This window comes from Camarhynchus parvulus, chromosome 12 (assembly GCF_901933205.1).
Source record: "Camarhynchus parvulus chromosome 12, STF_HiC, whole genome shotgun sequence".
Taxonomy (NCBI): domain Eukaryota; kingdom Metazoa; phylum Chordata; class Aves; order Passeriformes; family Thraupidae; genus Camarhynchus; species Camarhynchus parvulus.
In genome coordinates, this window is record NC_044582.1 from 9,236,050 (window position 1) to 9,264,043 (window position 27,994).

At 44.7% G+C, this 27,994-nt stretch overlaps 1 protein-coding gene across 1 annotated transcript; it reads right to left on the minus strand.

Moving 5' to 3' along the window:
• Positions 1–421: 421 nt before the first annotated feature.
• Positions 422–27,978, minus strand: ABTB1 (ankyrin repeat and BTB domain containing 1). Its single transcript, XM_030956870.1, has 12 exons — positions 27,821–27,978; positions 26,050–26,112; positions 24,900–24,955; positions 23,723–23,867; positions 21,638–21,797; positions 20,704–20,749; positions 19,583–19,699; positions 14,758–14,873; positions 9,354–9,452; positions 8,638–8,805; positions 5,645–5,845; positions 422–3,929 (listed from the first exon to the last, which is right to left on the minus strand). The coding sequence occupies exons 1-12, from the start codon at positions 27,874–27,876 to the stop codon at positions 3,723–3,725; spliced, it is 1,434 nt and encodes a 477-aa protein (XP_030812730.1). The 5' UTR covers positions 27,877–27,978; the 3' UTR covers positions 422–3,722.
• Between the last annotated feature and the right edge of the window lie 16 nt (positions 27,979–27,994).

Genomic DNA, 27,994 nt, shown 5'->3' on the forward strand with positions numbered 1-27,994 from the left:
CAAGTCAGAGTAGTTAAACACAAAGGCTGAAAAATCTCCATCCTTGCATATAACAGACATCAATGACAGGGGTACAAGATGGCAAGAAAAAGGGAAAGACAACTTACCTGTTAGCAACAGCCCACAGCAATTTTCTGAGACAACATCACCTCCCTGACAACAACCATGGCAGTGACCAAGCCTGTGCCGTGGTGCTGCTACAGAAAGGGAATAACCCTTGGAGAAAGGAGACAGTAAAAATGAGTTAGTGCTTTACTCACCTGTTCTATCAGGACTGTACACACTGCTTGGGAGCCACACAGTGCTGAGCCAGTCCTTGGCCTGGGTAAGGGAAAATGAAGGAGCCCACAGAGCCCTTTCAAAACAAAACCCATGCTGATGTTGTCAGTCAGTAAAAAAGAGACCACAGCCAGAGAAGATATAGTGAAATAGACTATTTTATTGCTGCACACGTGCTTACACATTTCTTCTTAAATATAACCTCACTCTAGTATAAATTTTACAATCTTCTTGATTCAGCAAGTGGGGAGTAGTAAATAAAAAGGACAGAGGCAACAAAACACAGAAAGGACACTGGCAACAGAAGAAAAATCAGAAGGTTTTTATTTTGTGATAAAATTATTTGCAGCAAGAATAAAGTGAATTCAAATCTAAGTTTTGTCCTGGCTCATCTTAATTAGAGAGCTTGCCTGCATGCTGACCATCTGCTTATGCATGCTTTTGGATAGCCCTATTTTGCCAAAAGGGATGGGGGGGAGTTAAAGGATCCCGAGTAATTGGACAGTCTGACAGGCCTCACAGATGTGACCACTAAGTGCACACAGACAGATGAGGCATTTGCCTGGAAGCCCACGTGGACTTGCACTGCTGGGGAGGCAGATCAAAAGGCCATGCTGACCTTTTCTCCCACATGTACAACTGCAGCCTCACTCACTCCACACTTAAGGACGCAGGAATGGAATTATTCAAGAGCAGCCATATGGAAAATGCTTCCCAGCACTGCTGCTCCCCCTCTGCCTTCCTCCTGCTTTGCCCACTGCCAGTGTCCATTTGCTTTAGCAGCTGAGGCACCTGCAGAGAAAAGCATTAGCACATTCCTTGATAATCCTGCTCCTGCATCTCGCTCAGTACAAGCAGAAGGCAAAGGCCACGTCCTGTTCTCTGGTGGCTCTGTGCAAGCCTCGTGGGCTGTCACAACCACTGCTGTGGAAAGCCAACTGCTAGGATGTCAGAAGTGGAATTTCTGCTGGAGGAGGAGGAGAAGAGATATGATAAACTAAACATCCTGCTTATGTTTAGCGTTATCTTCAGCCATATACAGAGGAGAAACATAGGGGAACTGAACCAACTGAGTTAAGCTGCCAGTTTCTGTAGCAGATTTTCATGAGCCTGACACTCCACTCAGCAAGAAAACAAGCAGCTCTCCTTTCACTCTTCTTTCTCCAAAATATATGGGACTTCATATTAAAGCTCCCTCGATAGCCCTTCACCCTCCCCAAGTCCATGGGGATATAGTCATCAGTTGTGCTGGGCTCTTTGGTGGTCCTGTCAAAGACACGCTGAGCTTAGAGGGGGACATGGAGGTACATTCCACAAATCACACAAGAAATGCACAACTCCTCTCAGGGAGGTGATGTCACTATCCCAAACAGAAGTACACTCCTGCTGCTTCCTGCTTCCATGCAGCAACACACTCCTGTGGAGGGACACATCCTCCATCCTCAATCTAATATGACTGCAGGAAACAAACCACAACAACTCCTTGCACTTCTTCACATGGGTTTTCAAACAGAATTGAAGCCCACGCTGCTTGATAGTCCTGCCACCACCATCCCCTGCCCCAGAGACTTGATCTGCAAGAGACACCACTTAAAGCCAGATCACAAAGTGCACAAGCATCTGGGGTTCAATCATATTAATGAACTTCATGCCTGCTCCCCCCACCCCAGCTCTATACACAGCTTCTGGTAAGTGCAACTCAATCCTGACACATGATTTTGCCAAAGCCTGGCTTTCCAGACTTTGCCCAGAGTCCCCTCCTCACAACTGAGTGCAGCCTGCCTAGTGCAGGTGGTGCCCAGAGCCTGCCCATGCATCTGCCAACAGCTTCAGTGCAGGAGAGGAACAGGCAGTGAGGCTGCAGCTCTCACTTGCTGTGGGGTAACAGTCTCTCACCTGGTGAGATTAGCAAAGAAAAACTCCCAATACATCCACACCTGAAGCAAGTCTCTGCCAAACCCCAGATTTCCTAACCCCTTAGCCATGAGAGGCACCCCCACCATTACAGAAAACAACACCCTGAAGCTGCAGGGGCTCCTTGCCCAGCTCCCACATCACATAACAGAAGCACCTCTGGCACAGGATATTCAAGCTCTTGCCTCAGAAGTGACCAAAATGATTGTATGAGGTGGTCACAGCAGCCCAGTGCCTGTGCCTGTGCTTCACTCAATGCTGCTTCTCCCTCCCAAAGCACAGCATGGGAAGGTACACCCAGCCTGCACCCTGGAGACTCTCCCAACACCATTCCAGAGATGGACAGCTCCAAGGGCAGCCTATCTGGCAAGGCAAGGCTATGCAGGGTTATCACCTGCTGATTAGTGCCAAGGAGAAGGGACACCATTGCCCTCATTAAGAATCCAGGCAGACAACATGAGATAACATGACCTACTGCAAAATACAGATTCAAAAACATTCATTAGTACAGACAGTGAATTTCCTGGAGAACAATGAAGCTACAAGGCTCAAGGCTGAGCAAAGCCAGAAGGTCACAGAGTGCGACAGCAGCCCCATGAGAGCCCCAAAAGGCCCCTTTCCTTTTGAAAAAGATTTCCAGTGACTCCTCTTCCCAGACCCACCAGCAAGTCAGCCTTGCCCTACCACAGTGGACAAAAATAAAGGGAAAAGTGCTGTTTCCAAGAAGAAGGTGTTTCCATCCCCTCTTTAAGAGGGCTGCTCTTCCTTCTTTTGTGCATTGAAAGCTACTGCTTTCTAAGAATGGAAGGATTCTGGTCTCTACTGTATTCCCAAAGATGCTTGTTCAGACAGCAAAGCTTTTAAATTCTGAGCACTTCGAAGCAATGAGAAGCTAGGGAAGACCTGGAAATCACTTTTTTTCTTGTTTTTTTCCATCTAAGTACTAAAATAGCAGGTGAAGACAGTGCCTTCCACATAGCCAAGTACCTCTCTGTCCCATTAGGGAAGCACTGCCCAGTTCTACCAGTCTTATAATGCTGACAGTGACAGTGCTGACCTCCTTTCCCATACACTTATTAAGACTTTAATCCAGTTTTCTTCCTCTGCTGCTGGTAATTCAACAAATATTCTGGCATAAGCCAGTTTCAGAAGTATGTTGTATTGAACCACAGAATGGGATGGGTTCTAACCCCAGGCAGTAGGAAGTCCCCAGAACAGCTCCTTCACCATTCCCAACAGCTCACAGTCTCCTCTCCACAGTGTATTGTACAAAGGAGCAGCTACTGACTTAGGCTGAGCTTTGGGAGCTACTTCTGAAAGGAGAAACAAAAAAAAAAAATAAAATCAAACACAAACCAGAAATGCAAATGTCCAGACACAAATAAATTAAAAAGAAACCATGCCTGAAGGTGGATGGGAAGGAGGACAAAGAATGGGAAGTGGGACATTCAGACTCAGATGTTCTTGCACTCCGAGCCAACGCAGTGAGGGCTGTGCAGGCTGCATATGACAGGCAGGGTTTGCACACATCAGCACTCGAGCCCTATGCTGGCCAGGAGGTTCTCTAGAGCTTCAAGTTTCTGGTTGGCTTCCTCAATGGCACTGTAAGTCTGCACATTGCTGGTGATGTGGAAGCGGATGTCATCGACCAGAGGGATGGAGTCAGTCTCTTGCCGCTCCTCCACGGCCTCTGCGTTCTCCTTCACAGCAGCTGCAAACTCCTCCAACTCCACCAGCTGGACCAGAAGGACAAGAGAACCATTAGGAATACAAGAGGACAGGTAAAGAGATGCAAAGGGTTAGGATAAAGGTCTCAGACACTGGTAAAGGATCCCACAGGAAAGAAAGGAAAGTTAGGATACATGGAGACCCAAATCCTCCTGCAGACACCACTTGGAGATGCAGCCTGCCATCCATCCAAAGGAGACAGTAACACTCCAACAATAAACAGTCTCAGCTGAAGGCAATCTGCACCTCCAACACTGTCCTGTAACACCCTCTAACTGAGCATCCCTGGTTCTGGTACTGGGGCACATGCACATACATGATATTCCCCCCAAAAAGGCTTCCCAGCAGGAACCAGGAGATGTTGCCAGACACTTGGGCAATGTCTTCTAGCACAGAAGCCAGTGGGTGCTTGTGCCCATTTCAGAACTGGGAGCCACAAGTTACAATTCTCCCTTGCACTCAACCTGACAGAATTGGGTCACCCATGAATGATTCTGCACCAGGTTCCCCAGGAATGTGTGGTGAGCTGAGGGGCGAGAGGCAGCTTCCATCTGTCTATGCTGCTGAACTGTGCCTGGGCACAGCAGGTTGCTGAGCTCTGATCTGCTACCACACTGCCAAAATCTCTCCTGCTGCCATCAGTGCATCTCCACAGGATGCTGGCAACTACTGATGTCTGAACATCAGCTGGGGTGGCTCTGTCTGTGCCAACACCCTTAAGAAGAAACCCTGCCAATGCTGAGTTCAAGGACTCCCACTCAAGCTAAAGAACAGGGAAGACACAAGCAAAGCCCTATCCTGATCATTACTTAGGATATTCAACATCTTTTAAATCCTTTTTCAGAACCCAGAATCTGAGGTACATGCGGATGTCATTCCCAAGCCATACACTGAACAAAGTAACAGCCTCAGAACCATTTCCTTCATTGTTTTCTCACACCAAAAATAATTTCACACCTTTCAAGCTGCAGGTGAAAATATTACATTCCCATGTGAACTGCACAAGCCATTTACAAAGATGTGTCAGCATATAAACCCTTCACAGGTTCTAGTTTATGCTTCCATATGGCAACTTTCTCCACGAGTCCTGAGTCTAAGCTATAAGCACTCAGGATAACACTTGAATTGAGCCCCATAAAGAAAACTTCAGTGTTAAATTCATTTTTTCTTGCTGCTCATCAGCAAATTACCCACTGAGCAAACCCCTACCATTTGATTTGTCATCCTGGAAGAGATTAGAGGTCACATTGATTTTTCCTATCTAGAGCATTATGCCAGAAAGAATTTCCCCCAGCAAACACTGAAAAACATTTCCTGCACAGAGCTCTCCTACTCACCCCTCTGGCTTCTCCAGGCTGCAGCTGGTGTATTCAGGCAACACCATGGCTACTTGGGCACAGTGGCTGAAAGTTCAGTGAAAATCACCTGTCCCTGGTACCTGCAAAGCTTTTTGGGCAACTTTTTCACCCCACATTCCACAGGGACATGCTAGCCAGGGACCAAAATCTGGGTTATTGTGGTGACATAAGGTACTGCCACACTCCTCCTCCTCTGTCCTAACTCACCATGTGCCTTGCTACTTAACTGCTCATTTCCTGGAAGCACATTAATCCAGAGAGGACAACCATTAACTACAGACCAAAGTGCAACCATTCAACGTGTTGTCTCTATGGTTCAGATACACAGACACAGGTGGTCACTGCCATGGGGAGTGTTTCAGTACCTTCTCAATGATCTTGGCCATGTACTCAGTGCACTGGTCCTCCAGTCGGGTCAGCTGGAAGAGCTTTGCAATCCTCCAGATGCTGATGATGTTGTCCTCATCGAGGATCTGCGCCAGGGTCCTGCCACAGAGGCGCTTGAGCCCGGGCAGCAGGTACATGTCAGCCACACACAGCACGTCATAGGCGTTCTCTGGAGACAGCTGCAGAGCACAGAGGAGTTACTGCCCAGCCCCAAGCATGCTGCCTCTCACTGGCAAACTAATGAGCTGTTTGGCCCATTACTGGAGCTCTTTCAGCCTGCGTCTCTCACTCAGTTACCACAGAGGAATTTCAAGTGCAGCAAGGAGTTTCTCATGCTGCAGCTAACCCCAAGCAATGCTGAAACATCCAAGTGCACCTGGCTGCTAAAAAATGTTCAGTGTGACAGTGGTGGGTAGCTTTTATCAGACCTACTTCCAAGACACAAACAGAAGAGGCTAGCAGGACAGAGAACCTTGTCTCCACATTTTTCCTCCCATTTTATACTACTAGACTCGTATTTTGTGAAAAATATGCAAAATTCTCTTAAGAACCAGCACAACACCCCTGGCACAGGGGATAAAACTCCAGGACAGAGAATTGAACTCAAAATAAACTGTAGGTGAGGCCCAGCTGGGTAAGAACATATTCTGCACATCAAATACTAGTGGAGCTCTAACATGTGTTCAAAATGGACTAAATTAATGGACGAACAAACTTAAACTGTTGTGAACGGCCTTTAACATTTTAAGCCTCTTGAGCAAGAGAACCACCTTCCCATTTCCCTCTTGAGTACTTGGAAGTGATCTGAGGATAAAAAAAACTGTAGACAAAGTTGGAGACACCACCTCCAACTTCACTCAGCCTCTTCTCCTTGGCTGGGCAAATCCTATTTTTGTCAGCCATCTGCATCACTAACCTGGAACGAGGGTTCTCTCTGTTCCTGTTGATGTGAACTGCAAAGAGCTCACTCACCCACATCCATTGTAACAGTGGAGCTGCAGGACACTGCATGCCCTGGCTGTGGAGGAGGCAAGGGCCCTGGCACTTAGAGACAAAGCCACACTGGTCTGGATGGAGGAATGATAACTGGTGCAGCCTGGTCCACTCTCCTGATACCCAGTGAGCAGCAAACATACTGCTGTGCACATCTACATGTGTGGTTACTCACTCTGACAACTGCAAACAACTGATTTTTTCTTCTCCCACAGCTGTCTGCACCTGTGTTTGGAGAGGCAGCTCCCAGCAAGTGACCCAGCTGTGTAACACCCTGCAGCAGCTGGGCAGAAGAATGCAAGATGTAGGAGAGCCACGCCACGAGGGCTATGTATGCACAGGGGGTAACAAAGCCCTTGGGATTATTAATCAAGAGCTGCTTTGTCCCTTCATAAGCTGTGGAAACCTCAGGAGTTGGAGGTGTTTGAGCCAGTAGTATTGATGACTGCAGCTCCCAACTGCTTCATCAAGGACAAACCTGGCAAATGTTCCTCCAAGAACTGCCCTCAAGAAGTATTCTCATCAGCAACTTGTCTTTGTGGGTGGAACCCTATAACTGCAAACACCGTCACTACTGCATGGCAGAGAGACACCATTAATCCTTTGCAAAGGAAAACATGGAATTGAGAGTGCTGATACTTGGCTGGAGAAACACAGGCCAGGGAGAACACTCCACGTGTAAATGTGGAACTTGAGCTATATTCCTGTCTTCCTAACCATTTTTTCTGGTAGTTTCTCATGACAGGTGAACTCTCTGCAGAAGCTCACATCTTGACTGCTTGGTTTGAAACCCAAGATATGCACCATTCTGCACATGAAACACATGAGCAACATCCTTTTAACTCCTGTTGTTGGTCTGTCCTCCCACCCTCCTGACCCAAGCCCAGACAGAGCAGCTGAGGCACCCCTTGGAAAGGAATAGCTGCTTGGGAAACATCCTTCCTGTGAGTCACCACAAGGAGGGCAGGCAGACTGGAGAAGTGCAAAGGAACAGGGTCAGGCTGCAGTGCAAGGGAACAAGGTCAGCAGGATCTTCAAGCAGCTTCTTTCCCTCTCTGCCTGCCCCTTCAGCAAGTGGCTGAGGAAAGAGTGCAAGCAAGTGAAGGACCAGCTCTCTGGCATACCAGTATCAATCCTGCCCTTGCTGCCTGCCAAACACATCTCTCCTCACTGCTACCCACAGGTGAACAGATCAGCAGAAACAAGGTCACAGCTGTGTGCACTCTCTGGATGTGGCACCTAACCCAGAGCACAAACACTGCTTGGGGGAAGTGACACTGGCAGGTGCAGCAGTCACTGCCCTGATGCCAGAATGTTCTGGGATCTTGCAGAGAGACCTGCTGAAAGCATTTGCCACAAAACCAAAGCAGGAAGCTAATTAAACACTGGGATTTGCTGCATCTTCCATTAGGCTGAAAACTAAGTGGGTTAGGGCTATTTTGTTACTGCCTGCAATACTGAGCACAGCAGGGCACTGGTCTCACAGTGGAACCTTTGCTCACTCCAATAATAAATAACAGTAGAAATAATGACTTGCTACAAATGGAAAAGTAGGCTATGAGTATGGTTATTTGCCAGGAGTAAATAAGTAGAATCTCTCAACCTATCCAGATCTCCAAATGTGTTCAATCTGCCATCTACTGGCAGATGCTTCCCTTATCTTTCCACAGAGCCCAAGAAGGAAAGCTGCAAAGCCGTGTATTAATCCTGTCAATAAACAGCATGCAACCCAATTTCCAGATTTTTATTGTGGGACAGAAGACTACAGATTTGTCTCCCAAACATCATGCACATGAACTACAACCCTGCCTGGCTAACAGCATACCCCAGAGTATGTGGATTCCTGAGACAAAAGTGAAGTAGTAGAGTAGGTCAGTGAAATTTAAGAATATACACACAGAACCTGCTCCAGATTTAGAAAAATACTGCTGAAAGCCCCTCAGAGCTCACCACACTGAAGGAAGGACCAATGGCTCACCTCTGTATCATCACTGTAGATGTAGTAGAGGACCCTGATGAAGATGTCTTCTGAGATGTTGTGCAGAGTCACCACAGGGATGCTGGGCTGTGTCTGTAGCTCCTCACTCTCACTGAAATGATCTTCAAGAAGGGCTTTGAAATAATCACTGCGACCACAGAAAAATGCCTGGAGAGGAATGAAAAACCAAAACACTGACATCTTGCTCACTGCACCAAACCAAAGGGCACTACCAACTCAGAAGTTCAGACTCTGTAACTTTGATTTTCTCTACATTCTGAAGCTGTATCTCCAATATTCTTCCAGACCTTATTCTATCCATGCCTACCCTCAGAACCATAAATACAAATGGTAAACTCGAGAGATTTGAAATTAGCATGGCACTAGGGCAGGACCTTGAGTTGAGGTTGGATCTCAAAATTCATTCTTACTGCTCTGCTCATCTGCAGAACATTCCTCTCTCCAGACACTGAACTCATAAGCCAGCAGCAGCAGATTTTGCAGCTGTGAATGCCATAGCTGAATTTATAAATATATCTCCACACTTCTGCAAGAAAGGCAGACTTTTCTGCTTTGTTAAATGATTTAAATGCAGTTTTCCAGCTGAATCAATGCTGCTTCTGCAGAGTGTATCCAGCACAGGAGGAGTGGGGGACACAAGTAGACTAGATTCATGGCAAGCAGGGAGGAGAAGGAAATACAGCACAAGCACATACCTTATGGCACAAGAAGTTGTAATCTTCCACACGGAAACACACGTCAGGACAGCTGTTGAAGTTGTCAGTGCTGTCAAAGGGCAACTCCCCAAAACCAACCTAGGAAGAGACACCAGAAAACCCTTCCTTTAACATTCCTGCTTTAGACACACTCAGGGTCCCAAGTTCAGACTCCTATGTTCTCCCAGAAAATGCCATCCCTCTATTCCCTCAGCACAGTGCAGAGCTCCAGAGATGCTCTGAACACAGATTCCAATGTCAGGAAATTAAGAACTCCACTGCTTCTCAGAGATATTCCTGGTACAAGTTACAGCTGCCTCCTTTATCCATGGCAATTTCCTGACTCTCCATACACCTTTGGAAAGCGTTTCTCTGCCATCTAACAAGGCAGACAAACAGGTGGAGGTGAAGTTTACTTCATGCAGTAGGTATCATAAGCATACTGGAGCTTAGGACCAGCCTTTTACTGGGTACATGTAATAACATATAGATTACATCCATGTATACACCAGTTTGAAATGGTTTGGCTGCAATTATTGCCTCACTTGAATAATCCAACATTGCTAGAGCTTTAGATTTTTTTTATTTGATTTGCAGCCAAAGATAATGTTGTTGCAGTATTAATACTCAAGTGAATTATTTTAACAACACACCTCCACCCAATCCCACATGCCAACAATGACAGCACACACCAAAAAAAAAAAGCCTGTTTGCCTTATGTTATTTTAAAGTGACACTTCCAAATATTTTCCCTTTCACCTTATTCTATATACAGTGAAATTCAATTGCAAAAAAAAGTTTACATTCACAATCATGTAGCCAAGACAATCATCTCTGCAAACAAAAGTTTCCCCTGGTTCTTGCTGGACCATGGACCTGGTTCCCCTGGACACATGTCCCTGAGGTACCTAGGATAAGCAGTTTATTCCTGCTGTCTTCCATCCAGGAAAATTACATCCCAAGTTTGCACCCAGGAAAACCCTGGCCTGACAATAAAGATTGGACTCACAACAGTAGACTGTCCATTGCCAACCCACCTGCCTCCAACAGGGGCTTCCAGCTCCGCTGAGGAGCCAGATGACTCCTCCCTCCTGAGCTGAACAAAGACACAGACTGGAACACACTGGGTGGGAGCTCTCAGCCAGGCTCAGTGAAGTTTCTCACAAAACACATTCTCAGATGTGGCAAGGCACCAAGCTGGCAAAAGCTCACACCACCACTGACCATGGCAATCTGGACTCATCCACCACACTCCTTGTCTACAGCAACACTTGGCACCTTCTGATTCCTGATCACAGGAGAAGCCCAGTGATGTAAATCATGCACAAGGCTGTTGCAGTAATGCTGGCTCTCCATAGCACCTCTCTCCTGCAGTCCTGCTCCACTGGGCAACTCCTGTTCCAGAAGAGATGCAGCAATTCAAGGAATGCTGCCCACCTGATCTATCACCTCTTTTTCATAAACTGCAATACAAAGGGCAACAGCTGCAACACAAAGGACAGCACCTCATCAAAATGAGATGGAATTGTCCCATTTGCAGATTCCCCAGGCTGCTATTTTACTGTTACCTGTGTCTCATATTTCAAGGCTTTGGTTCTTTTCCATGGTCTGGGGATCTGCAGCTGACTCTGTGGCAGTGTTACAAACTCCAGTATCATGATGGAACTGCCTGCTCTGTTTGCCTTGCTGCTCTCCCCACCATATGCCCACAGCTTCCATGTCCTCTGCTACAAATTCTGACAGAAATCTGAAGGCTACAGATTTGCAGGCACATCACAGGTAAAACAAACCTAGAAACAAACTTTGACAAGATGCCACTCCGTGGCAAAGGAATTTTAATTGAGATAAATGCCACATCTCCTATGTGCATCCTTTCTTTGCTCTCTTTCATTGCCCAAAGGTAAATCTCTAAAATAAGTCTATCCCTCTGGAATGGATATGGGAGTTTTATTTGTCTCAGAGTTTGTCTCCTGAATTATAAATTCCTCTGGGCTCAATTTCCTGCTTCTAGCCTTGCCTGGTCCCCACTCTGCTGCTCAGGTTTATAAGGTTATTTTCAATTCCTACTACAAAAGCAGGTTCATGCCTTTGTTTCTTCTATTCAGCACGAAGTGGCTTTGCAGAATTTTCCCTTTTAGTCCCCTTTCAAGTCTCTACTATTTCTACTGTCCCCCCTTGTCATGCTTGAGGAATCTAGTCACCTTTTCAGGATCTTCCTGCAGAAAATTGGCTTGTTGCTCCCACCACCCCTATTCATACAACCTCCTTCATGGGCCTCTGTCCAGGCAAAGCACAGCTGCCAGAGTCAAGTATTCTGCCCAAGGAGCACAACACATCCAGCCTACAAGGTCCAAACACATTCACAATAACTCAATCACCATCTCAAAATACTCTGAATACTCTCACTCTCCACTATCACACATGGAAGACCAAGTCTTTGCTGCTGCAAATTTCCTATTAGAGCTTAAATAGAAATGTTGCTGGAGGCAAAACCATAGAAAACAAATCAGTGGCAGCAATTTGTACCTTGGGCAGATTATCTCAGCAAGAAAACTGTAAATAAATTACAACACAAAATACAGGGGTTGGTGATCTAAGAGATTAGCAGCTCACAACCAGATGCAAGTGGATTGGATACAAAAAAAATCCTAAATTGGAAACATGTTGTAAATATTTCAGTTCATCTGCCTCTGCCAAACAGGCAAAGCAAAGCACAGGAGTCACTGCCTTGGACAAGCACAGTACACAGGTGCAGACAGACAAGATGAACCCATCTGCTCGTTTCAAACTGTTCTTCCTATGCATGACAAGATCTAGTTTTACCCCCAAAGTGGCAAATGGTCTCTTTTTTGTGGCCACACTACGTGTCAATAAGGATGGAAAGAACAGTATTTATTTCATGGCAAACTCTGATCCTTTAAGTCTGATTTCATCGAGGTCTGGAACATAAGATCTCAGTTAAAAGGTAACTGAAAAACAGTTACAAGGAAACCCTGGAATCTGTAACTCAGAGGTCACCTGGCAGACATGAAGAACCAGGCAGACAGTGGGAAGCCACATGGTTTTTTACAGTTGCCTGGCTTTTCATGGTATTTTACTTAAATCTGTCACTGCTAAATTTTATTGCAACAAACTGAGGAAGCAGCTGTTGTGGACAGAAAAATCCTGGCCATTACTACTTTAAAACAAAACAGAGACAACAACCACACTTGTAAGAGGAAACATTGGGGAAAAAAAAGGCTTTCAAGCACAAACAGGAAAGCGAAACAAGGTACCAGAATCATAAATGTGTTTGAGATTTCAAAGAATAGATAGTTCTCAGCCTAGAACATAATAATGAGCTGTAACTGGATAACAAACATTCATTATTTTTTTAGTTGTGCAAGATACCACTAACCATGAAATTGAAATGCACAAAGTTTCATACATCATCTGAGTATCAAAGACATTACATGCAAATTATTTGTTTATACTGAAACAAAAAGCTGAATACATCCCCATTTCATATAATATGGCATCACATGACATGCAGCAGCTCAAAATGTTTCTTGCCAAAATCTGGAAATGCTAGCTTTTATCCAGAATACATACCTATTTTGTTCTGCATAGGCTGGAAAAAAATAATGTATACTTCTCTTCAAAACACAGATGTCTGTGTGTGACTATTCACTTGTTCCTGACATTTTAGGTTACATAGTTTGTATCCTATTCCTTGAATGGCAGCAAACCCTGCAAGAATGAGGATGTGCAATGCCTCTGTTCCAGAACAAAGATGCCCAATTCATAGAATTTAACAATTTGAAAACATTAGAGTAAGAGATAAATGGCCAACAAACAAAAAGGAACAAACAAAAAGTACCTAGAGAGAGAAACACGTGAATCTTTTAGAATTTTTCAGGTTTAAACAAAGCACCCACACATGTGCATGGCACACAAATTCCCTAGTGAGCAGGTATGCATGCCCACAGCCTCTTCACTTCTACAGCTGTAATAACTCTAATGCTGCCTTCATTCCAATCTATGAACACAGCAAGAACCCCACAGCTCACAATTCACAGCACTGTCAGATGATTACACTATTCCAATTTCCTCCTTTCCTTACAGCTCCTATTCTACATTAAAGAATTAAGAAGTAAAGTGTTTCTAACTCTAGAAGAACAGCTTAACAGGAGTATGCCCATCAAGATCTGGAATCAAGCAATCAAACAGTAAGTATTCTTTTTATTTGTGAAGTGACTTAAAATATATGTAAATTTCACTACTTTGGGGTCCACAATCCCTTTTTTTAATTCCTGGGGAGGTAATCTGAAGCTTACTTATAGTATCACCTCCCTTTAAAGCCTGCAAACATAAAGAAAAGCATGTTGAAAGCCACAAAAAAATGTACAGTTATTTGGAGGAGGTTAAGATTTCTGAACTGGTAGTTGTAAACTTGGTGGAGAAAAAAACTCCCTCTATAATGAAATACATGTGAGAACAGCCAGCACAAAACACGTTGGCTTATGAATGTAAGAAACCTTATCCATGTACACACACACACACACTCTGCACCAGGCAGGTCTATTTGGCAGGGGACAGAGAGAGAAAAGGCAATAAAACTTTGCTGTATTACTCAGTCATACAACCTCTGGGCACAGCAGCCACCTAAAATGAGTCCACATTATTCAATACAGTGGTTGGTAAAAAAAAAAGAGGACAAAAAAAGGACATACATAAGACCAAAATCAATCTGCTGATATTACAGAAAACAACAGATGCACAAAGAATGAAGACAACTAATAGTTATCCTGTTTTGCAAACGGGAGAGAAGATCCATATATGTGATCCTAACTAATAATATGATGGTATTTTAACATAGTCATCATCAGCCTGGGGGCTATTTCTGAGGGATAAGACATAGTTGGGAAAAACAGATCTATTGCCAGTCAATTAAATTCTCTTCAGAGGGACTCACATTTCTGCTGGAAATATTTGAGGGTTTGGAAGCATCTCTCCATTGCAGTGTGTCAGTTCCTAGCAAGCAAGCCCAGTAAGCCATCCTTCACCTATGGATCTCCTTGGGCACCAATGCCTGCTGCTACAACATTTCTAATTCTCAAGAAGGATGGCAAAGAGAAGAGCTGGGAGTCTTGTCCCATTGTATTCATGGGGAAATCCCCACCAAGCACATGGAAAAGCTTTTATTTACCAAGATCCCTACTGGGGGAAACATACAACAGAAAGACCAGCACCGACAGCCTCATTACACAATTTTACAGCATTTCCAAGCAATAAAAACCTTTCAGCACTTGGAGCCCCAGGAAACAAGCCAGCACTAAAGTCTATACAGCAATGATGTGACTGGACACAAGTGAGCAGACACCCCAGCCCCAGAGAGCCCATGAGGAGTAGAAGTGCTCCCTACCCGCAGTTCAGCTGGCAGGGCGCAGTCTGCCAGGAGAGCCAGATCTTCCTGCAGCCGGCAGTTACCTGTGGGCTCAATGGTCAGCACTTTCACACAGGTCCCTGGCTTGGAAGAGACTGCAAGAAGCAAAAAACAAAAGAGCAGAGATTCCTGAATTCCTCCACAAAAATTCTCTCTTATTTAGATAAAAGACGTGCCAGGAAAACCAGTATTATTGCTGTTCAGCTTTTACTGCAAAACACACACAATTCTTCTATGCACACACACATTCAGCACCCCTCAGTGCAGCCAGCGAGCAGGGCTAGAAGGGGATGCATGTATTGCTGCCTCTCCTCAAACCTCCACTTAATTCCGCATGCTGGAATATCAACTGTGGGAAACAAAGTTGTCACAAGCATATTTCAAGCCCAACTTGCCCTTTGGAATCCACATCATCAATTACAGTTGAAGACCATGGATCAGGCTACCCTGATCCCTGTACAAGCCAGTCACACACTGCCTTCCCCAGCTACCCCTAGAGCTGACAGTGTCACCTAAGGTAAAGCCCATGCCAGGGAGTTTTTAAAACTAATCTGCTTCCCTGCCTTTCTGCTCTGTCACGTGCTTTCACTGGCTCCCACTTCAGCTGTGCCATCCTGACTTCACTGCAAGGAACAAGGGAATTTATTCTTGTTTAGCCAGTAAATTCAGCAGGTATGACTCTGTCCTCTACTCTCCATCTATGATCCCTAAATCACAAAGACCCCAAAGTACCCCGACTCCTGCACATGCCTGACCTAAGCATCACTACCATCAATAAGCTGAAACAGACCATTCAGAGACAGCAATTTCATTTGCTTTTTTCAGACCTAGTGTGTCTTCCCATCTTGTCTTATCAGCCTACACAATAAAACAGCCCATTAAAGGGAAAGCAAAATACATGATCATACTTTAGTGGTCTTGCTATGACCAAAGTTGCTGTGGAGCTCATAGTAGCCAGTCCTAACTTCAAACAAGTGGCAGCCCAAAGCAGACCCACTATGATATGATGCCATCTTGGCACAACTTTTCTCGTTTTGGATACCTTGCTCCACCACCTGAGGTTTGTTCTCAGGTCAGCAAGGTTTGGGGGAAGAACTGGATCATGTTAAGACATTCAAGAGTCCCTGGTATACAAGGAGGCATGTGAAAAAAGACAGAGCACCACTGGAAAATGCAAAGTTGTGGTGAGGAAGCCTTAAGATACTGTTGGGAGCCAGAGAGACACAGAGTTAACTCCAAAGCATTCAGAAGAATTTCTGACAGGTATGATTCACCACATTAAAACCCCTCACAGGTGAATCACGCCACCTTGAGACCTCATTTCTCCTGACATTTTGCACAGCATTACATGAGCTCCATCAGATGACTCCATTGGGTCGTGGGCGAAACAAGACCACGATGTGCCACAAAACAAGATCTCCACCCCCACCTCCACATCACTGCTGCACCCTTCAAATATGCCACCACTGTGCCTCTCCATAGGCTGCATATCCCAGAAAGATTGCTGGAAAGGGAAGGATAATCTACCAGTATAAAAGAATCATGTACTGGTACCATGATCTGTCAATACAATAGTCAGGTACCATTTCCTACCCACAAAGCTCACCAGCAAGGAGACAGGCTGCCCTATTAGCACAAAATGCTACCCTCAGATAGGAAACTTCCAGGGTAAATAAGCTAAGAGGAGGCCTGGCACCAACACAAACCAGACTGAGTGCATTTTCTCAAAAAGCCCTGATCACTTACACACCAGCATGAGAGAAGGAAATTTCTTCCTTTGCAATTAGAAATTCTTCGCGGCACAGAGAAACATTTGTATTTCTGTAGTACTTATTGTAACAGTCACCAGGTCAGGCTCTGTAAGTGCTAATGGACTCAGGAAGTTTTAAGTCAAGGCAAAGAGCTCTTCTCTTGAGATCCACAGAGCATCTGTGAACTTTCCCAGTGACACAAAAGAACAGTGATTCTTCTGAGAAGCAAATCTATTCAGACACTGCATCTCAAATCCAAGGGCATGGCTCTTTGGTATCACTCAAAAATCTTTCCTAACAGAGACAACAAAAATCAAACTTGTGAAATAGGAATAAGCTGCTGGCTGCCAGCAAGGAGCAGGGACCATGAAAGAGGAACGAAAGAAAGAAAAATGGAGGGGTTTCTGAGAAAAAGCAACATAAACAATGCAAGGAGATGAAGGGAATAACCAAACTGTGGTTGAGGTTCAGATTGGGTTTCTTCCCAGTCTAGCACAGCTGTACAGCACTCAACATCACCTACCAATGTATCAGCTGCCTTGGTTTTCCTGCTCAATACTTCTTTGCAGTCTTCTGGTTAAATTGAGCCAATGTACCACAAAACATAAGAGCCACAAATAAACTACACTAAACACCCAAAACCTTCAAAATGTTCACACTCAGATGCATCTTCTTCCCTAATGGCATAATTAGCTAGAAACACATATTCAGTGTCTTTGCTACAATGGTAAGCATCTTGTTCTCACCCCTTTTGGCCTAAAACCTGCTGAAGTAACTGCAGAACATTTATTTTTTAATACATACACTTCTACAGGAAGGATTATAGCTTAATCTGGACAAATTGTTTGAGCTCTTCCAAACACTACAATAATTTTTCCTTTCATAGCCACAATATACACACAGGGGAAAATAGGCAAGCATTCACACCCAAATATATCTCAGGTGCAACAGAAGGCACTGGGTCATCCTCTTCCTGTACTACTGTCTGTGCATGCCGAGATAGTAAGTGCTTTTGAAATACTGATTAACTCTAGATAATGAGATTGCCGACACTGCAATTATCCAGTGGAGCTGCAGAGGCTTGAGTTCATCTTGTTTTCTTGTTTCAACTTCATAATACAGATGCAGTACATGACCCTGGCTCTGCAAGCTGAATCAGATGTCTGTTCCACAGCACACACTTGGAACAGGTTTCTAAAACACTCAAAGAAACAGACACGCTTCGTCAAGTGCCAGACATGATGTGATCTAAGATCTTTCCAATTTTTTAACTTCTATAAATCTTACATATATGCCTTTCTGCAGAATCAAGTTTTCCTGGCTTCCACATGAGACTTAAGAAACAAACTTCTAACAGTTGTTCTATTTGTTTAAATCCAACCTGTCATAAATAAAAACCAAGACTAGAACTTCCATCACTGCTTTAAACCACCCACGGATAGTCTTCTGTCAAGCCTCAAAATTGAAAAACTAGTCCCTCCCCAAAGAACAAAGTTAAATTATTGTTATAATTGCATTTCCAAGTGGTGCTTTTATTTAAAACTTCCAACTAACCTGAAACTTTACTTCATTATTTTCCATCTGAAAACCCACCAAGAAATCAGCTTTTTTGCAGTTCACAGATTTAAGCACCTTCTTTTCCTTCCACAATATAGTATGAGATTTTAAATAAATTAATTTAATGGAATGTCTCAGCTAGACCCTGGGAGAAAAAGATAAAAAGAAAAAAACAGGTCTATGGCATCTTACTGAACTAATCTGATATCAAAAGATGACACAAAATAATTTTGTTACCTGATTTCTGAGTAGCTTTTATTTTATATTCATTCACCACTCCCCTTTTCCACCACTTATTTAATACAAACTGATACCTCAGAGTTTTTGCAGATACCAAGAAATGAATTTCTAATCTCTTCAGGTCCATGTTTACATTTGTGTTTACACAGCAGAAGCCAGACCTGTGCCACAGCTTCCATAAGGTCTTGCACCCTGGTCTACACGGGAACAGCTGTAGCATGGTAATCTTGTACCCCACCACCTCCAAACAACTGCACATGAGTAAAGGGAGACCTGCACATGGTAATATCTTCCAAGTGATCTGCAGATGAGGAATTTCTTGAGCCAGAAGTATTCTATCAATTATGTCCTGCAGCTTCAGGAGGCTGAATAATCACAACTCGTATTCAAAAGGAAAAGGTGGAACAGCTACACCCCTGCCTCTTAGATCAGGGAAGAAGATGCTATTGACTCTAAACTATAGACTGGAGTCTCTTCTCAGAAAAAAATTAACTTGATTAAAGTAAAGAAGTTAACTCAGAGCATGGAATGAGAATCAGCAGCTTTCAGCCTGAAGGTTTTGTTATCCGGTAATTTTTTCTGCTTCGTGACTAACAGCACTTGTGCTGCTCTGATTGCTCTTCACGTGTGCATTAGCTTCAGCTAAGGAGATGAATTATCAACTCCAACTGCTGGTCTTCATGAAATAAGCTTTGGATAACAAAAAGTCCTTAAATAGAGGATTGTTTCATTTAAGGTTTGGCACATTCATGTGTTACTAATATACACATGCTTTCAGAAATACTTCTTTGCTTTTAAAAAAGAGTTCTATCTCCCTCTGCACCCTTTCTGGGCCAATTATCAAATATTTTACTTTAGTTAGGGGTCAGATAAATGCAGAAAATTACCTCTAACTGTATATTTTATCTTTCTGGGGATTTAAATAAGCTCCATATTGGAAGGCACTTGCCAATACATACTCCACTATGCTCAATTGAATGTCTGGCAACCATGGCAAAGCCCTGCTGCCATGGCTGCTCTACTATAAAGAAAGCATTCAATATAAATTATAAACATGCATGTGTCAGAAACTGTTACAGCTACCCTACAGAAAGGCCATGACTGAAAACTGTCATGCAAATGTGAAACAGAATCCACAACAGAATCATTTTCTGGAAGCCCCAAGAACACCATGAAACATCCACTAACACACTTTCCTGTTTCTCCCTGGAAGGGCACACAGGCACAGCAGAGACAACAGCAAGTCAAATGCTTACCAAATTCATAGACTTTTTTACATTTGGTCTCCAAATCATCGATGAGGTCCTGCAGCCGACACTGCTTGGCCAACCTCTTGCAATCACTGACATATTCGACATCGATATCCAGACGACCTGTCAAGAAGAAATGCAGTCAGCTCACTTAATCCACAGGATTTAGGTGTAAAAATGGCAAAAATAAGGATGAAAGACGTCACAGAAATTTAGTAATTAGATACACTGCATCACTTTTCAGCACCCACTTAACAACTCAGTCCCAGAAGCTAAGACTTGGTATTCCACCACCACCCACCACTCAAATCAATAACAGTTTGACATTTAACTCACATTTCCACTCTCCAGGGTTTGCCCTAATAGCTTCATTCAAGAGTCCAAAGACCAAACAGGCTATACAAAACACGTCTAATTCCCTCAGAAAACCAAAAAACAGTAACACAACAGCAGCAAGCATGACTGCCACCACTGAATATCTAGTTTTGGGTAAGAATAGACTTTAGGCTCATAAGTTTTCTTCCCAGGATCTTTTACAATTACTGAAAATATGGCAAGGGACATTTCTGAATGCACTGTATTGGAAAAGAGCCTTGAAGACAATGTTAATTTCTGGCACCACCTTCTGGCCTGAGATAGTTCAGCATTTAGCATGCCTACAATACAACACTGGGTATTTTCATAGAAGGTTTAGGATCAACTTCTGTTCAAAAAATACCAGAAAGTAGTCAAAACATTCAGCACACACTATTCAGGTCTGCCAAACTGAAAATATCCTATATGGGAACCTGGCTTTTCACCACCTTATGAGGCTGTTACATCAGATGACAGACTTTCCTTCCTTAAGTCAAAAATACAGTCTCCAGATCCATCCAACCAATCAACCTAAGCTGATTTTGGTTTTAATTGACTGTATAATTACTGGCAGGACAACAACTGGCAAAAGGTACAAACATCTTGGAAGAGACGGTGATTGCTCACAGTCTCCCTTTTTGCCAGCAGAGAAGATTTGTTGGCAACTCAAGCACCCAAACACTGCTGAGTGCAAGGCTGTACCACTCAGTGCAGAGGCACAGACAGCTGCCCACCAACCATGTAAACAAACACCAGAGGGCAAGGTCATTTACCTGTGTATAGATACTGCAGAAGAGCTCCAAAGGCTGCTGGGTTAATCTAAAATAAAACAAGAGAAAGTTACATTTGGAATCACCATGGATTTAACAATGAGTTAGAAACATGATCCTGAACAAGTAAGGAAAAAACCCCTTTAAGTAAGAACTCGCACATAATGATTTACTTGCTCTCACATAACTAATGCTGCCACTCCACCTGGCTTACACAGCTCTTCACTGTTTCAACTGATACTAATCCCTCTGGTGCCTCAGGGGACAGGACCTGACTAATGGAGGAACTCAAAAGACACAGTTGTAATACAGGCTCTGCAAAATCCAGGTTTTTACTGATCATAAACATTTCCACATCTTCCTAATTCCAGAGGAAAGACGTTCTTGTACAAAGAGAGAGGAGAGCAGTGTTCTGAGAAACTGGAATTATGTTTGTCACAAGAGGATTTGCACTGCCAGAGTCAAGTTACAGAAATGTGTGCCAGAGTATTGATGGTTAATGGATGGAATGCACTTATGGCCTATTTAGTTCTTTCTGGAAAGGCAACAAAAGGGACTCAATTAGTGGCAATTATGGAGGTGATGTCTTCACCACAGACCACCTGTCCACCAGGAATTAGACAGACTCAACTCATCCCAGAGAGGGGTCATGATGCAGCTGGCAGATGGTAACAGCTACATGCTACTGCAATTAATTAAGGTATGTTTGAGTCCATGACAGAGGGAATAAAGGGAAGGTATGCAATCTACAGCTTTTTGTTATATGAAAAAGATGCAACTTTACTGCATAAAGTGCCTCCACAAGCCCCTCTCCTCAACTAGGGTCATTCTGAGCCCCAGGAGCTATTCACTGTGGAAGTGAACCCTCAAACTCACTTTCCTCACCCAGCTGGAACAGCAAAAGAAAGGAAAGAGCTGGAAGCACAGCCTTGCTCACCAGTGGGTGCTTCAACACTATCATGTTTTTCCCCTTCCATTTGGTCTCAAACATCTCTGCAAAGTAGGCGCTGCGGGCGCTGAGGATGCAGCGGTGGGCACAGAAGGATTTGCCATGGACGATGAAAACAATGTCACTCTGGTAACCCTGCTCCAGCAACCTGTGAGGAACAGAGAAGGGAAACTCCTTGCAGGATGAAAAAGGAAAGCATGGAGTAATGCTAGTGGGGAACATGGTACAATTAGGGCTAAATGAACATTGGCCATTGCAGTCCCTCCCTGCCCAGTGGGAAGGCCAGCATGGGGGCTGGTGCTTCACATACTCAAGTGGGATCACACTCCCTTCCATAACTCAAAGAAGTTTTGTTAGTGCAACAGGGAGGCTGCAGAATGAAATCTTCCTGTCTTAGGTGAGCACCTGAACACAAGATTTTAAAGTGGAACTTGTTGCTGCCAAGCACATCTTCAAAAGTTAATACTGCTTTTAAACTGTCAGATGTCAAAAAAAAAGCCCTGCAAAATGACACACTTTCAAAAAGAACTACTCTGCTACAAAGTAAGATGCAACTTTCCTGCTCTCTGGGCACTGTCAGTGTGTATGCTTTAACCACGTAACAAATAGGAGAAGACTTGACATCCCCCACCCTCAGAAAAAGGAAGGATGTGACAGGCATGAAATACAGGCAATTACCACATCAGAGGTGAAGCCTTGTTTATGCCTGCATGCCCATACCTTCATTCTTCAAAAGGAAAAAACAAAACTGCCAGTTTTAGAGCTTACAGCAACCATCACCAGTGTTTGTGTTTCTAATGCCCATCACTCCTTCCATATATATCCTCACAAACATCCTCAAGAGGTCAAATCAGGTGGACATGAAGCATCATACTCCTTCTAGAGAGCTGGACTGGTGCACAGAAAGGTGTGGAGTCACACACACAGATGTTGTCAGAGTCTTGAATGCCAATCTCAATCTCCTGCCACTAGCACACCCTTCCTTCTAAGTGTCTTGCCCTAAACCAAACAGAAGCATTAGGTTTTTACTTTTTTCCCCCCAGCTGTTGCCCTTTGTTTCAATTTTAACACAAGGTCTATTTGAATGAGAAGCAGAAACCAGCACATTTTAGCTTTCATGTATGCTCAACCCTGCACATCTGAGGCACAGTCACCAGGGCAGTAATAAATCACCCTGCAAAATTCTGCCTCCCTGGAACACAGAATCTGATTTTACTCAGATAAATGAGTTTCCTTCCTCCCCTTGCTTCCTACAGCTTCAGAAATTAGGACACTGTAGTACTAGGAAGATTGTCAGATTTTTCTAGGACTTATTAACATTCCAGTGTCCAAAAAAACAACCCACAAGGTTTTAACATTTGTAAGTCAGTCCAGTGGGAAATAAAAAGGAAAAAAAAAAACAACCAGCAAGTCTGTAATAACATCAGAGTTACCAAGGTAGAGAAACAGCAAGAAGAAAAATTTGAAACTATTCCTCTACTCCTGAGCAAGTTAGCCTGCCACTCCAGCTCTAGTACAATGTGGGACAGGCAATTTTCAGAAGTATCTTAAAAAATTTTAAAAGCCAAAAAGAAAGAACTGGACAATGTCACTGTGAATCAGTTTGAGGCTTCTTAAAGTGCTCTGTTTCACAAATGAGAAACATTTTATCAGTGTTGAAAATTTAAACTAGCAAGCTATAGTACCCTCAGGCCTGAAACTTTAGTTGACATACTATCCTAAATTGTTGATGTGGTTTTAGTGAAGAGATTTTGGTTTGACAGTCAAGGATGACAGCTTAGAACTTCTGCATAATAAAGACCAGCTTTCTGACTCAAGTGGGTACCAAACTCACTGACGGCTATGTACACACACACACACACCTGGAGATCATCCCTTAGGGCACAGAGGAACAGCCCTTACGAAGCTCTAAATGCCCAGGAATGACAGAGGGAACTGATCAGCTGCCTTTCAACGGCAGCTGGCAACCCTGGTCAGTACTGCATTACATTCAGCTGCTCTGAACAGAGAGATGGAACATGCAGAAGAGCTCAGGCAGGCTGATGGCTGCTCTGCCCATGCCCATGTCCTCACCTCTGCAGGAACACATCATAGTAGTCCCTCCTCATGCACTTGGCTGTGATCTGCTTGTACTCCTTCAGCAGCCGGCGGATGGCGTCGCTCAGAGCTCCGTACAGACAGCGCTCCCCATCAAAAGTGTTCGCCTCACACTTTGCCCCTGTAAAACAGCCACAGGCCAGCAGGCACAGTTAGATCCTTCTCCAATGTCCCCAAATGGTCACTAAAGAAGTATGATTTCTGTCTGCTGATATGTTTCACTGTAGTCCCCTCTGCTGATGAGCATATTGACAAAAACTGAGCTCCCTTCACATGTGTACAATCTTAAACTGCTCTCCCACAGACAAATCCCTTTCTGAGGCAGTAATGACTCGTTTAAAGTGACCTGTGCAAAAAGCCTCTCAGCAGGGCTCCAGCAGTTTTCTGGGAAGACAAATCTCACTGAACAAAGAGTTCAATCATTTCTTGGACTGTTAAGAACTCCTCCTAGTAAGTATTTCTGCTTTGTATAACCTCATTAGGTTAGAACCTGCTAGAATTTTAGAGGGCATTTGCTTTTTCCGATTTAGAATTACACAAGCGGTTGATTAAGATGATGGGAATTAAGTAGAAAACCAAACCTTTGGAGATGTGACTCTGCACTCTGGTTCCTCTGGCAAAACACTACCAGTGCCTAGGGGAATCTGGGTGCTGAGAACCCAGTTGGCAGGCACTTGGCCTGAAGAATTGGTCTTGCTTTGTTTGAGATTAGCAAAATCCCTTTTAAGTCCTGCTTACAAAGCCAGGTTATCAGTAGAGTACAAGAAAGTTTTACGCAGACAATCCTTCCTATGAGGCACAACGCTTAGATCAGCATATTCTCAACACCACTGCATCCTCACAAAACATATGCTGTGATTTCAGAAAGTCATGCTGCCTTGAGCCATCACAGACAGCTTCCCTTTCTGTGCATTTTCAAGATTTCAAGCAAATCAAGAAATTTTAAGCGATTTCAAGAAGCAAATTCAAATAGCAAATGGCCTGCAAAAGAGACCATGAAGGTGTGTGCAGGGCTCCCTCTGTAGCCTGAGATCACTGATCAGATGGTTGGTTGTAACAGAAGAAGTTTCCACAAGGGACAGCTAGAAGGACATACAATCCCAACAGACCAGAGGAAGATACTGCATCCTTATCAGGAGGACACTTTGCTCACCATTGGCTAGAAGATAACGTACAAGCTCCTCATGTCCACACAGACAGGCGTAATACCTGGCAATAACAAGAGAAAGAAAATTAGAGATGCTGTAGGAAGCAAAATTCAGTATTTTGGCACATCACCACACACAGATCACAGCACTGAGCATCCCTGAGAAGCTTGGGAGATGACTCCTGATAGGAGTGAGGAATTGGTACCAAATAGCACAGAAGCCTGATCCCATCAACAGACTAAGCAGGATCTGTTCCCAGCAATCCCAGGCACTGCAAGGAGATCTCAAGGTCCCAGTTTGGGTTCAGCATCTTCTGTTGCACCACCAGCTGCCAAATCCATCCTCATTTTAATGGAGATTATTTCATGGGCACTCAGCAGTCCACTGAATTCTCAAAAACACTCCTTGCTCCTTCTGTTGTCAGGCTGACTGCTGCACACTGTGCCAAGGAGGAAACAGCACCCACACTGGGTGTGCAGCAAATCCACCCCCAGAAAACAGAACTTCTACTTCAATGAGTTTTGTTTTTCTTTCACAGTCTAAGCCTTTCATGATTCTCCTTCACAAGGACCTCAAATTATCCTACAAATTAGAGGAGAATTCTGTAAAATGCATTGCAGCAGCCAGATGTTGGTCTATCTTTACTTTGGGATGTTATTCTGTACTCTAAATATAATGCAGATGTCTAAATTGCATTGAATGTCCTTTGAAATTGTGGGGAGGTAACATTCACAGCACATCCCTCAGCACCTCAAGGGGGTTCCTCATTACCTACTGCCAGACAGACTGTGATCCCACAGTCACCTGGCATTTTACCAGGCCAAGCTTTCACCCAAAACGACATGCCAGAATGCCATAGACTTTGGTGAGGGGAAAGCCTCATCCAGCCAAGAGCAGACTGCTTAATCCAGGTAATCTGGCCACAAAACCCCACTTGTCAGCATCACCACAGCAAGCCCCGGCCAAACTGGGAGACAAAGACACATTTAGCACAGCGCCCACAGGGAAGGGAAGCAGAACTACATAGCCAAAGCTCCAAAAAAGCAGAACCTGAGACATTTTGTAACAGTGCTCATGGCTGCTGATGCAGAGAGAGTAAAGGAGCGCTGAGGCCCTACCCCCCGCCCAGCCAGTGCTCCAGGCTGCAGCACTCACAGGGGTGTACTGTCCCACTTATCACGGACATTAATTTCCACATCTCGCTGTTCAAGAAGGTATCTGGAAAAAAAGGGAAAGAGCAAAGTTATAACTTCATGCAGTACTCAGTCACATTCTCCTCTTTCAGAAGATGTAACATCAAGTTCACAGAGTAACTTCCAAAGTATGACAGGATCTTGCACTGGACTTGGGGAACTGTCAGCTGCGGCTGAAGGGGCATCAGCCAAATGTTCAACCCAAAGAATGTTGTTCTACAGCATGGCCTGGCAGCTGCCTTTAATTTTAAGTGGTGCACATGGGGGAAAGAGGGTGATCAAATGCATCTCTAACAGGACAGCAATCTCAAAAGAAGCCTGAGTACTTCTGCAGCACCTTCACATTCCCCAGCAATGCTCCCAGCCTGGATGCTTACAAATAAGTGGCCAGTTTTATGAAGCCAAGGCTGGACGCCCCTCTTGCTCATGGCTTTTCCTGACAAAACCAACATCAGTGTCACTCCAGACTGCTCTTAAATCCTGCCACTTCCTTGTCCTGCATGTTTAGGCTGGATCCAATGCTGTCAACACTCCCTCTCTCACACCTCTAGAAGCCAGACTTCGCCTTGCAGAGAAATCTCCTGCACAGCATGGTTCTTGTTAGAGCCTGTACTGCAACAACCACATGTAAAAGTCACTCTCAGCCTTCACAAAGACTCTTGAGTTTTGGTTTTTTTATCATCCACCAGAAGTCCTCTCTTTCACTCCCTTCACCTTTGCTGTCTCAAACTTCAGGTTCCTCTGAACATATTCAACACACCAAGCAACTCAGCTCTTTTCTGCTCAGTTCCATGTGGTCAGTTTGTCCCCCTGCCCTGACAGCACTCTCAGACTCTCATTTCTCCACCACTACTTCTACACAAGTCATCTTAAACCTCTGTAAGACCATCCCTCAGATCCCTCCTTCTGCAGTTTACTGCTTCCAAGGATTTAATCTAACACAATCACAACAGATAACAATGTTCTCCAAACCTTATCTATCGGCACACTTATCCTTTACTAGCAAGCACTTTGAAACTGAGGTTGCTTTGATTATCTGGCATATCATACATTAAGAGATGGAAGAATCAAGTAGGATAAAAGGGTGAAGAACAGTTTTAGATTCAAACCATGAGATGCAGGGAAAAAGCTTGTTGTAAACTCTGAACCTTGCATTCACCCTGCAGACAAGCCCATCTGCCTCCTGATCCGAAATCACTGCAGTTAAGCTGTGCTGCTTTGAGATAGGCGAGGAAACTTGACCTGAAATTTCAGTATCCCATATTTCTCAGACACACTCCCGCAGCCTACAGCACAAGATGTCTAAACATTTCCATGACAATTGCGTCCCAGGCATCCAGCTTCCTACCAACGCAAAGACCATTTCCAACGGGAAAGAAGAGCAGCTGGAGAGGAGCCTTGTGCAAGGACATTTGCCACCGGCAGCATCCACACCCAGGAGCACGCAGTGACCGTGTGACACTCAGACACCTGCCGGAAACGGGCACACCTCACCCCAACCTAACCCCGGCAAAGCCCCGCTGCACAACCAGCTCCTCGGGGTGCAGACAAGCGGCATTTTTGTACGAGAAACAAACTGTGACAGTCGCCCTGGGGAGGCCTGGGACGAGCTTCAGGTGAACACGTCCCGGCGAGGCCGGGCTGCCCCGACAGGCCCGGCCCCGCTCGCCCCGGTGACCGGGGCGGTTAAAGCAGCGGCGGGTGCGAGGGACCCGCTCCCCGGCCCGGCTCACCGCACGCGGCTCACGTCGCCCTTCTTGCAGCTGGTGAACAAGTCGCTGGTGTCCATGGCCGGGCCAGGCCGCGGGGCGGCGGCGCCGCATTGACGCGGAGAGCGGAGGAGCGGCCGCGGAGCCGGGCCGGGCCGAGGGGCAGCGGCGGCGGGGCGGGCACGGCGGGCGCTGTAA

Bases quoted from the DNA above. Each gene is read 5' to 3' on its own strand.
- ABTB1 (XM_030956870.1), bottom strand. From the start codon at position 27,876: ATGGACACCAGCGACTTGTTCACCAGCTGCAAGAAGGGCGACGTGAGC. The intron at 8,806-9,353 runs GTATGTGCTTGT...ATTCCTCTCCAG, and splicing joins ACAACTTCTTGTGCCATAAG to GCATTTTTCTGTGGTCGCAG. The intron at 3,930-5,644 runs GTACTGAAACAC...CTTCTGGTCCAG, and splicing joins TGGCCAAGATCATTGAGAAG to CTGGTGGAGTTGGAGGAGTT.